At 34.2% G+C, this 13,286-nt stretch overlaps 1 protein-coding gene across 3 annotated transcripts in view; it reads left to right on the top strand.

Moving 5' to 3' along the window:
• Window positions 1-13,286, top strand: part of LOC136039045 (uncharacterized) — a 143,859-nt gene that overhangs the window by 124,862 nt on the left and 5,711 nt on the right. For all 3 annotated transcript variants that reach the window (XM_065722551.1, XM_065722541.1, XM_065722544.1), the window contains 2 exons: window positions 2,007-2,249; window positions 10,467-10,583. In XM_065722551.1, the coding sequence (XP_065578623.1) occupies window positions 2,007-2,249; window positions 10,467-10,583 (360 nt within the window). The remainder of the gene's footprint in view (window positions 1-2,006; window positions 2,250-10,466; window positions 10,584-13,286) is intronic.

Raw genomic sequence — 13,286 nt, 5'->3', positions numbered from 1 at the left:
TTTCCAGTGTCAATTTTAAGATTTTATGCTGATAGGTGCACCACTAGGCGCCTTTGGAGCAGCAAATCAGTTAGGGTGGTGCATTGAAAAATTATTCCTGGAGTTTACGAAACACTCTATTAAGCACGTAAGCCAACAGCTGCTATGTCAGTGATTCTTCTGATGGACAACTACGAGAGTCATGTGACCATGCCAGCGATCACTTTAAAAAAAATCTTCTGGGATACATTTATTAACATTTTATCTCCACATCAATCACAAAATGCAGCCACATTCATTTCACTTTGGCATGGAAAGATGTCACAATTTCTTTGATCGGCATTTTGTTTGTCGTCGTTTTAACTAGGGATTTTGTTGCTTGACATTTCTTTGTATCTAAATATGTTGGCCTTTAAGTAGCACTACACAGTTTCGATGTATTCTTGTTGCTATTTTTTATCGTTTTCTTTATATTTTTTATCCTTGATTTTAGACTTACCCTTCTTGGGCTTGATTTTAGACAGCTAAAGATTTTATAGGGTATAAATATTCTCTAATCATAAAACAGTTCCTGGTAACGAACTGTATGTACGAAAACAAAGACGGAATTTTAATACCAATAGTTACATCAAAAGAATTACAGTTTTATGCTGATTCGAAATATATAAGTCCCATCAAGTTTAGTTTTACTCATCAGTGTCAATCTTACTCATCAGTGTCAATTTTAAGATTTTATGCTGATAGGTGCACCACTAGGTGCCTTCGGAGCAGCAAATCAGTTAGGGTGGTGCAATGAAAAATTATTCCTAGAGTTTACGAAACACTCCATTAAGCACGTAAGCCAACAGCTGCTACATTAGTGGTTCTTCTGATGGACAACCACGATAGTCATGTGACCATGCCAGCGATCACTTTAACAAAATCTTTTGGGATACATTTATTAACACTTTATCCCCGCACCAGTCACAAAATGCAGCCACTAGAAAGGTCTGTTTTTAGACCTTTTAAATCCTTTATAACGTGGCAGCAAATGATTAGATGTTGACACATAGTAATTCTGGTAAACCTATCACAATATATGATGTTGCTTCTTTAGTTAGATTTGCGTATCCCATCTTCTGCGTCCCATTCTGCCCATTCGGGCAGAAGGTCCAAAGCCCTTCTGCCAGAATAAAATTCTAAATGACTTTAAGGTATCTGGATTAGCGTCACTGAATGAAAATATTTTCATAGAAGAGGAATATTCATCTCCAACTGCAATAGACACACCACTTCCTGTCGCTGAAAGTTTGAATTGGAATGGTGAGGAAACCTTGGAAGCCACTTATTTTTCATCCGGAAATGCCAGCGAAATCATTTCACCAGAGATGATTATACCTCATCCATAGGCAGGGCTCAGGAAAAAAGTCACCGAAGGGAGGCAGAGAGCCAAGCCATGAACATTGACCGACACTCCAGAAAAGGCTGGCTGGCAAAAATTGGTTGGCAATGGCAGTGTGAAAACTAGATGATACGAACTCTTTTAAATTTGTAAGGACTGATCAAAAGGAGTGTCATATTGACGAATTCAGATATTTTATTGAAACTTCAAGTTCCAGTGAAAACCTGTAGGACTGCTCGTCAAATGGAACATCTGCGATTCAAAATTGATTTGTTAAAATTTACTTTAGAATGGTTAATACTTGCTAAAAAAAACTAGTAGTAAACATGTTCCTTTTAGTTTTTGTACTTATTTTTGAAATTGGTCGAAGGTACAACATAGAGTAATCAAAGGTACATGACCTATGTTGCACCTCTGACCAGTTAACATATATTTTTGTGACCTATATGTATTTTGAAAAAATTAATGCAATATAGCTTCCAGAAATTATTTGTATGCATCAAGAACTAAAGCTTGTCATGAATATAACAAATCATTTCAGATTGAAATACAGTTGTCGTAAAACCATTTTTTTTTTAAATGGTCAAAGGTACAACACTCTCCCCCATGTAAACTACATAATATTAAATGCGACTTATTCATGCAGATAACTCCTACTACCATTGCTTTGGACCTTGTTAAAGAGATCCAGGCTAGAAACAAGTTAGACTATAATGGTTCTTGTATGCTGGTTGAATCAATACTAAAAGATAATTTGGTTCGTCCTTTCCATCCCAATGAACTAGTTTTGCCTGCTGTTTTACGATGGGCAGAATGGGATGCAGAAGACGGAAAAGACAATAAGCTGATTTTAAGGACAGATGGATTCTTGAAGAGGATTGCTTCTTGGGTATGTTTCTTTTTGTATGAAAGTACATTTTTCATTAATGTATATGGTTTATATGATTGAGCCTCTTCATATTTATTCAAGTTCAATTTGAAAATATATCAAATGTATTTTCTTGAAATTCGTATTACTTTTTATATATTTATTTAGGAGCACCTCTATTTCATTGTTCTTAATAAATTTGGTCTAAGTATTTATTGCCAATAATAGATAATTTGGTTTTCGTACCTATTTCCGCTAAAATAATCAAAAATATATTTTTACCCCAAGCACATATATAGAAAGTAAAAAGACATTTTAAAGGCAAGGTTTTTCAGTAGTATATTTGGCTCAAACCCGTTAATTCTCCACGCTCGCTCTTTTCACTACTTTAAAAATATTTTAAAAATACTTCTCATGCAAATTCAGCAGCCCGTGTGTTTGGGTAGCCTTTCTAAGAAAAATAGTGACAAATGTCGAACCTTAAAGTTAAAAGGAGATTTGAGGAAGAGGTAGTTCCCCATAAATGGAGCAAACCTTGTTTGTTATAAGCTTTAATGCTGCAGCTTACTTTAAGTTGAAAAACTTGTTTTTTGTTCTGAACGTTTTTTAAATCGTACCAGGAAATCCACTTTTTTCCCCTTGTAAAATTCTTCTGGAAACTTTCCTTCACACAGGAAATTCTTCCCTCAGAAAATCTCCCCATCAGAAGTACCCCCTACCTAAAAAATATCAGCATGTTTCCCAACAACAAATATACATGTCAACAATAAGCAAATTGTGCCACTTACAGGTCTTTCCTCGGGCACTCTGGGGGGTCATTTTATCTATAAAGGCATAGCTATTGGACCTTCTAACTATGTTGATTCAAATCCAAATCTTGATCAGATGTCTTTGGGGGATAATAAAGTGCGGGAGGGGGCTGGTTGCCCTCTAATCTATTTGGCCACTTAAAATGGCACAAAAACTTCTGATTTCTGTTCTATGGAGCCATCTCCCGATCTTCTAGAACTATTGGCTCGACGCGATGTCCCTGAAAAAAAAAAAAAAAAATACAATTTAACACACTCTTGTGATGTGTCTTCTGACAAGAAAAAAAAATCAGCACTTTTTTAAATAAGAGCTTGAAACCTCTACGGTAGGGTTTTCTCTGATTTACTGAATTTAATGGTGTGATTTTCAGTAAAATCGCTTTATTTTGAGGGGTTTTTCCCATTATTTGAAAGTTGGGCATATATTCTCATGCTCATCGCTTTTGATGGATAACATTCAATTTAATGAGTTTGACCTTATTGATAAACCGTCTGAAATTAATAGTCTTACCGAAGCTCAATGCGTCAGAACTTTGAATTTCATTTCTGAATATGACTTTCTTTTGAATTTTTTCCTTTTTGAAGCGGGTTAATCATTTTTTTGCTTAATGTATTTGAGAATATTTTTTTTCTTTCCTTTTGTTTCATTTCTTTGTCCTTGTAATCCACATTGTCGGTTTTGCTTTTTATGGGCAATAAAATATACCTACATCCATAAATACCCTTAGCTTTAGCAATAGTAATTGTAGTAGTAGCAGTCGTAGTGGGAGTAGTAGTAGCATGAAATAGTAGTAGTAAAAGTAGTAGTATGAACAAAATATCTTTTGGTTACTTCAACATCCTCCTTAACATCCCCAAAAAATTTCAAATTAATGCTCTAGGCCATTCCTGGGATATTGTTGATATGCTCTTTCACAGCCTGCATAAACACATGTCTTTTGGTTTAAGCAAACATCTCAAAACATTACCTGAAAGTTTCATCTTAATACCCATAGTCTCAGCAGCAAAGCCTATGATACCTAATAACTTCAAAATATGGTCTTGATAAAGTGAAACTTACTTCGAATAGTAAAGAAGTTAGGACATTTTCTCTTTTTAAACTCATACAAGTGATTTGCGACTAATGCAAAAGGTTGAATGATGACCTTAACTTTAAACCTCCTCTATCAATAATTATTAAATTTGTCAGCCTTTGGAATTGTTTTTCTCAACTTAAAGAATTCACTGTTCAAATGACAAGTTCAAGAACTATTTACTTCTCTTGCGTTCGAACCTCACTTGAAAGCACTTCTTCTATTGGTATCCATGGCTCAGTAAAGATAAGACAGCTAAAATTAAGAAAATTCAAAAAGGAGATAAAAATTATTTTCAATCTTCCTTCATTACTCATGAAAACGTTTCAAATCAAGTTCATTAGACCTCCTTGAAAAAGAGACGACATTATCCTACTAATGAGTTTGGACTAAAATACCTGCAGTTCGACTTTCCTTACTAGATTCTTTATCCCTACTTTGACATCATAGAAAATAATTGCTATACTAACTGAATATAGTGGCAATAGACTTTTACTTCAAGCACATTCATTTCACTTTGGCATGGAAAGATGTCGCAATTTCTTTGGGCGGCATTTTGTTCGTCATCGTTTTAACTAGGGATTTTGTTGCTTTGACATTTCTTTTTATCTAAATGTGTTGGCCTTTAAGTAGCACTACACAGTTTCGATGTATTCTTGTTGCTATTTTTGATAGTTTTTTTTTTATCCTTGATTTTAGACTTACACTTCTTTGGTTTGATTTTAGACAGCTTAAAGATTTTATAGGGAATAAATATTCTCTAATCATAAAACAGTTCATGGTAACGAACTGTATGTACGGAAAAAAACGGAATTTTAATACCAATAGTTACATCAAAAGAATCATATTTTTATGCTGATTCGAAATATATAAGTTCGATCAAGTTTAGTCTTACTCATGAAAAGTTATGAGCCTGAGAAAATTTGCCTTATTTTAGAAAATAGGGGAAAACACCCCCTAAAAGTCATACAATCTTAACGGAAATTACACTATCAGATCAGCGTATCAGAGAACTTTATTGTAGAAGTTTCAAGCTCCTATCTACAAAAATGTGGAATTTTGTATGTTTGACTAGAAGACAGATCACGGATGCGTGTTTATTTCTTTTTTTGTTGTTGTTTTTTTTCCAGGGGTAATCGTATCGACCCAGTGGTCCTAAAATGTCGCGAGAGGGCGTATTTTAGGGAAAATTACAATTTCTGGTGCCGTTTATAATTGACCGAAAAATTGGAGGTCACGTAGGCCCCCTCCCACGTTCATTTTATTCCCGAAGTCACCGGATCAAAACTTTGATATAGCCATTTTGTTCATCATAGTCGAAAAACCGAATATCTATGTCTTTGGGGATAACTTAATCCCTCACAGTCCCCGGAGGAGGGGCTGAAAGTTACAAACTTTGACCATTATTTACATATAGTAATAAATAAATACAAAGTTGAAACAATAGGGAAAATCTTTTCATGACGGTGGAAATCAATTCTGTGAATATTTCGGTTCTATGTCCAAGGGCCGTCTTCAGCACAATACGAGAAAGAGAGAGAGAAAAAAATATATGTATATATAAATACACAGTTTTCAAACCTTTATTGTATTCCCAAAATTCTTATATTCGTAATTCGGCAGATTTAGTTAAAACACTTAGTAACAGAAGTATTTCAGAAAACACAATAGTTAGTAGTTTTGAAATTGTTTCCATGTATACAAATATAGATGTGACTAATTCTGAGGAATTATTAAAAAACAAAATAGAAGAAAATTACCACTTAATCGAGGTTTCAGCGACGGGTTACCCATGGTTTCAACCACGGGTCACCCAAAAAAAATGGGGTACCCATGGGGGACCTTTATCCGGGCTACTGGCAAATATTTATGTCGAGGACCTTGAAAATTGGGCATTAAATTTTTATTTTGAAGACACGTCTATTGGGGTCGTTATATGGATGACGTAATTTCACTTTGGAATTATGGGGAAACTGAACTTCGGGGCTCCTTAGATCATCTTAACACTTATGACCGAAATTTGCAGTTCATCCTAGAAGTTGAAATTGAAAATAAACTACCGTTTTTAGATGTGTTAAGTATTCGTGATGCTGATAGACTTGATTTTACTATCTATCGAAAACCAACATAAAACAATTCTGTTTTATAAAACCCCATTCATTTTGTCAATAAGATAATTAACGATAGACAAAAAAGACATTCTTGTAAAATCGAAGAAGATATTTCACAATGTGAGGCTACTGATAAGCCCTCAAATATTGTCTATCTTCCGTATATCCCGAAAATCATAACAAAAATAAAAAAATATTTGCACAAGAAATAATCTTTATGCAGTTTTTACTAATAATTTTAAAATCATTACCAAACAGGGGTCTATCAAATACCTTGTGACTGTGGAAATTACTATGTTGGCAGGACCCATCAGAATCGAAAAAAAAACGGCTACAACAGCATAAAAAGACATAGACAAGGCATTAATTTCAAATAGTCCCAACAACTCCTTCGATTCTGCTTTAGGTTGGCATATATTTAATAATCCCTCCCACATGATACTTTTTGAATAATCTTCACTCATCAGTAATGATTAGGACAGGTGGTTCGGGAATCAATCAAAATTAGTCTCAAAATAAATAATAATATTTCTTTGAACAGGGACTTACAGGAGTACTCACTAAATTCTTTATACTATTTACAATAGTACTTACAATAGGTATAGTGTTACAATAGGGATTTATAATAGTACTGAACCAGTTACAAAAAGGCCTTTAAGACAGGCTGCTAAAAATGCAAGGTTGGCTCTGAGAAATTGCATTTAATCACTTTGTTATGTTTTGTTTGAATGAATTTATCATCTTACTTCATTCTTTTTGTCAGTCCTGGCTGAATTTAGTTGAAATAAGAATGCTATGGCTGTTTTAATAAAAGAAAGTATTATTAATTTTAATTCTCACATTTTAATGTAAGTTATTTATATATGCATATTTTTTTTCTCTCTCTCTCTCTTTCTCGTATTGTGCTGAAGACGGCCCTTGGGCATAGGACTGAAATATTCACACAATTGATTTCCACTGTCTTGAAAAGATTTCCCCTATTGTTTCAACTTTGTATTTTTTTGTTATGGAAAGGCAGTGTGGTCTTCGTCGCTATTTTTACATATAGTAATGGTTATAAGGAAGTGTACATACGTTTTCAGGGGGTGTTTTCGAGTTGGGGGGGGGGTTCTGAGGGAGGAGTTTACGTGGGAGGATCTTTACATGGAGGAATTTATTATGAGGGAAACGAATCCATGAAAGGGCGCAGGATTTTCTAGTATTATTTAAAAAAACAAAGAGAAAATAAACAAATAAATAAAAGTTTTTTCAACTTGAGGTAAGGAGCAGCACTAAAACTTACGACAAACAGAATATTATTACGTAGAAAGGGGGATCGTCTCCTCCTCAATACTTAGCTCTTTACGCTAAAGTATTCTTAGTAATTTCAACTATTTATTCTATGGCCTTTGTGATTCAGGGCCCATTCTTATAGAATTGGGACAAAATTTAGGCTTTAGTGTAAAGAGCAAGGTATTGAGGTGGGGGCAAACCGCCTCATATACGTAATAAAATTATACAAATATAGAAGTTCGTTTCGTAGGTTAATTCGTAAGTTACGTATATCTATTACAGATAAAAACGTTCGTAAACAAATGAAAAGTTCTAGTTGCCTTTTTAAGTAACTCAAAACTGGAGGGCAACTAGGCCTCCTCCCCCACGCGTTTTCTTATCAAAATCGTCCTACCAAAACTATGAGAAAGCCATCTAGCCAAAAAAAATAATATGCAAATCATGTTTTAATTATCCATGTACGGTGAGTCAAAATCAAAACACGCATTAATTCAAAACGCTCAGAAATCAAATAAGAAAAAAACGAGTTTTTTTCAATTGGAAGTAAGGAGCGATATTAAAACTTAAAACGAACAAAATTATTCCGTATATCAAAGGACTGTCTCTTAACGCTAAACTTCTTTATTGTTTTAAAAAGCAGCGTTGTGAGAAAGAGTCAAACTTTAGCGTAAGGAGCAGGGCGCTGATGACGGGAACAACCCGTTTCATATATGGAATAATTTCTGTTCGCTTTAAGTTTAATGTCAATCCTTACTTTCTGTTGAAAAAACTTCTTTTTTTAATCTACGGAAAGATGCCATATTTTGTTGAGCAATATTCTTAATAGCCATTTTAAACAATGATTTTATGTTTTTCAGTCCCTTATATATGAAAGTGTTGACTAGTTTAAAACTATCAAACAGTTCGTGGTAACAAACTATAGTAAGGAGCAACCTGGCTCAATACTAAACAAAACTCTAAAAAACGGAATTTTGATAGTAATAGACACATCAAAAGAATCGGATTTTTATGATGATTTTAAATATATAAGTTTCATCAAGTTTAATCTTACCCATTAAAAGTTACGAGCCTGAGAATATTTGCCTTATTTTGGAAAACAGGGGAAACACCCCCTAAAAGTCGTATAATCTTAACGAAAATCACACCATCGCATTCAGCATATCAGAGAACAATGCTGTAGAATTTTCAAGCTCCTATCTACAAAAATGTGAAACTTCGTATTTTTTGCCAGAAGACCGATCACGGGTGTGTGTTGATTGTTTTCTCCTTTTTTTTCTTTTTTTCCCAGGGGTGATTGTATTGACCCAGTGGTACTAGAATGCCAATAAAGGGCTCATTCTAACGGAAATTAAAAGTTCTAGTGCCCTTTTTAAGTGACCGAAAAAATTGGAGGGCACCTAGGCCCCCTCCCACGCTCATTTTTCCCCAAAGTCAACGAATCAAAATTTTGTGATAGCCATTTTTTTCAGCATAGTAAAAAAACCTGATAACAATGTTTTTGGGGGCGACTTACTCCCTCACAGTCTAAGGGGAGGGGATGCAAGTTACAAAATGGGGATTTTCCCCCCTCAACACCCCACTCTTTACACTAAAGATTTTTACTGTTTTAAAAGGTAAAGTTGAGAGAAATAATCAAACTTTAGTGTAAAGAGCGGGGTGCTGAGTAGGGAAAAGCCCCTTTAATATGCGGAGTAATTTCTGTTTGTTTTAAGTTTTAATGTCGCTCCTTACTTTCAGTTAAAAAAAAACTTATTTTTTTCATTTAATTGTAGTGAATAAGCACATTCTTTTCCTTTTATATTTTTTAGACGAAAATCAGTGTTGAATACTGATTTCAACAAGGTATGCATTGTTCAACATGTTGACTAAAATTTATTTATAAGGCAAATGTTGTAAGACAGACTGTTTTGCATAATTTAGGACCCTTACCCTGGTGGTGGTTGGAAAATAGTATGCCTTTAAATATTAAATTTGCCTTCAAAAATTGGAAAATAGTAAATATAGTAATTTTAAGGACAGACCCTGAAATTATGGAGACAACAAGTTGTAATATGTCCCATTTCTACTAGAATGTATTTGTAAAGGATTGCTAATTTAAAAGGATTTTAAAGGGTTTTTAGCTGTCCTTTGGTTTTGATGATCCTTAAAAACAGCTGTTGCAATAACTAAGTGAAATTTTGGATTTTCTCCGGAAAAATAAAATTACTCATTGCTTTTTAAACAAGTAACTAAAATCAATAAAGATGTTCTAATTGGTTCAATTTATGGCAAGGTATTGCACCAAGGATGTGGAAGGGGGTAAGCACTAGATTATACAGATAGCAAGATTGATAGAAGATTAGGTTGCTAATATCAAGTTTTAAATGGCTGAAATTTTCATCTTCCATGCTTCTTGACGTTTAGTTCTAATCTCTATGTATAGGTGTTTCAGCGAACTCCAGATTTTTTAATTTTCAGTTATTCTAGAGCAACACAGATGTGTTCTTGTGCAAACATGCATGTTTCTGCAACACAAATTTGACTAGCAAGGCCTAGATATACTTCCTGCATTGAACATAGATATAGTTATGTGTGGCTTACTGATTAGCTAAAAATTTATGAAATTCAATTCATTAGGTTTCATGACTTCTTTTCTAGTTTTTTTTTTTTTTTTTTTTTTTTTTTTTTTTTTTTTTTTTTTTTTTTTTTTTTTTTTTTTTTTTTTAGTTCAAATTAGTCATAAAAAGCTGCTTGTCGTATAAAGCAAAAAAGAAAGAAAAATACTGTATGCTTCCCCAACACAAGAAAACAATTGTAAAACATTGACACCTATTGGCAAGGTGGTTACTTTAACTTCTTTAATCATATGTCTTGTTGATTGCTCGAATAACCTTGTCGTGGCAACCTGCTTAGCTCGTCTGTTTTACTCGCTGAGTATTTAAAGTGATGCATGGGATGAAACCAAATATTGATTTTTCTCCCGTTTTTTTCTAGATAAACAATAGACCAGAAATAGAAGTTGTCCAATTTGCTGACAGAAAATCAAAGGACTACAAGTTTTTATCAGTAGTTGTCAATGATGGTAGAATTCAAATCCACAAAGATCAAAAAGTAAGTGGTATACATTTGTATCTGAACAATAAAAATAGTTTTATATATAAAGCCTATACAGTACTTAAAGCTCTGTTCCTTAAAAGAATGGCAAGGTTTCATTTTATTGCGCACAGCCAACATAGGGAAGAAGGAAGGGGGACAGGACCAGCAACCGCTGTTTTGATGAATTGTTGGGAGAAACGCATAAGAAAAAAAAGCTTGAAAAATTTGCTTTGGTTGGTACTGCACACCTACCCGGAACCACCTCTCTGAGGGGCTGTTCCAAGAAATCCACCTGTTTAAGAGACACTGGACATATTAAAAAAAAACATGAACGGTGAAACTAACTATATATGGATTGTCACTGTAGCTTGTCTTATAAATGCAGACAATTTGAGCCTTTTATTGATGTCATGACGCCCAAATGGACCTTAAATTAGAAGTAGTGCCTTTGTAAAATTATGTTATTTTTTTTACTGGACCTTTAACTTTTACTTTGGCCTGTCTTTTGTCATAATGAAAGTAACATCGCCGAACCTTTGTATCTTTTAATAATTCAGGTGGTGGGATAAAAATCCTTTTTCTTCCAATGATTTATCTAATCCAGGTTTTTGATTTTAATAGGTATGGTAGACATTGGTGACGTTATCCATGTCAAAATCCCGAACCCAATCATCATTGCTATCATTTAAAATTTTGACACGTTTTGATTCTCGCTGTCAAGGTTGATTTTCATTGACTCGGTCACATGTTCGGTGTCGCATGTCTTCTAACCGCGTGTGTATTTGCTCTTCATTTTCATTTTTGACTTGCTCTCATGCTCGGTGTCGCAAGTCTTCTAACTGCGTGTGTATTTGCTTATTTGCTCTTCATTTTCTTTTTTGACACATCACCGCTGTTCTTCTAACAGCGTGTGAATTTACTCTTCATTTTCATTTTTGACTCACTTACATGCTCGGTGTCGCATTTCTTCTAACCAAATGTGTCTTTGCTCTTCATTTTTGTTTTTGACACGCCCCCGCTTTTCTTCTAACCACGTGAGTCTTTGCTCTTTATATTTATTTTTGACTTACTCACTTTCTTGGTGTTGCGTGTCTTCTAACCCCGTCTATCTTTGCTCTTCATTTTCGTTTTTGACATACTCTAATTATACTTTTCGCATATCGTCTAACCGCCCGTGCCTTTGCTCTTCATTTTTATTTCTGATACATTTTTGGATTTTGATTACTTTACACAATTTAGGACCTTTGCTTTAGCTACCCGCTGGTGTTGTCGCAATTGAGGGTCCAGGTTGTCGATTCTCACATTTTATCGTGTCCGGTAGTTCTTGTGTTAGTTCCAAAACTACTACTACTAACAACTAACTGCATCATCGAGCCATCTGAGGTAGACACAGCTACATTTTATCATGAAAATATTTAAAGTGTTTAAGGTATTGTATAAATGCCTTGAAAAAAGAAAATAAGAAAATAAAACTAGTACTAACAAGCCACTGCATCATCAAGCCACTTGAATCCACTTGTTACGCCACTTGTTACGCAGTATCTAGAGAATATATGAAAATGTTTCAAGTATTGTATGAGAGCCTTACAAAAAAAAACATGAAAACACTATTACTACCAAGGCCTGAAAGCTGGCATTGTAAGACGTTTTTTCTTACGATGGAACTCTTATTGGAGAATTTGGTTTCCAATATTCAAAAAGCCCTATAATCTGCTAACACTAGTACTACTACTAACAACAAATAATTGCATTATCATGCCATCTTAGGTCGACATTTCTACATCATATCATGAAAATATCTAAAGTATTTGAGGTAGTGTATGAATGGCATGCAAAAAATTGCAACGTCGCATGAGTGGCTTGCAAAGAAACAAAAGAAAAGACGAACACATAATTACTACGACAGCTTCTACTAATACATCTACTACTACTAACAGCTCACTACACCACCAAGCTGCCTGAGGCTAAAACTGCTACGTTTTATTAAGAAAATATCTCAAATGTTTAAAGTATTGTACGAGTGGCTTGCAAAAAAAAGAAAATATTAATACTACAAAGCTTAATAGCTAGCAACGTAACAGATTTTTTTCTTACAATAGAACTCTTATTGAAGAATTTGATGCATAATATACAAAAACCTTATAATCTGCTAATATACTACTACTTCTACTAGTAACAACTCGCTGCATCATCAAGCCTTCTTAGGTCGACACAGCCACGTTTTATCATAAAAACATCTAAATTGTTTAATATATGAATGACTTGCAAAAATTTAAATACAATCACTCCAAACAGCTCACTGCATCATCAAGCCGCCTGAGGCCAAAACTGTATCGTTGTACCAAGAACATATCTGAAAATGTTTGAAGCATTGTATGAGTAGCTTCAAAAAACAAAAACAAAAAGAACACAGACACACAATTACTACGACAGCTTGATAGCTAACAGTGTAAGAGATTTTTGCTTACAATAGAACTCTTATAGAAGAATTTGAAGGGCAACATTCAAAAACCGTATAATCTGCTAACACTACTACTACTACTACTAAGGCCACACTGCATCATCAAGCCATCTGAGGCCAAAACTGTATCGTTGTACCAAGAACATATCTGAAAATGTTTGAAGCATTGTATGAGTAGCTTCAAAAAACAAAAACAAAAAGAACACAGACACACAATTACTACGACAGCTTGATAGCTAACAGTGTAAGAGATTTTT

Source organism: Artemia franciscana, chromosome 2, assembly GCF_032884065.1.
Source record: "Artemia franciscana chromosome 2, ASM3288406v1, whole genome shotgun sequence".
NCBI lineage: Eukaryota > Metazoa > Arthropoda > Branchiopoda > Anostraca > Artemiidae > Artemia > Artemia franciscana.
This window is presented reverse-complemented; position numbering and strand designations above follow the sequence as displayed.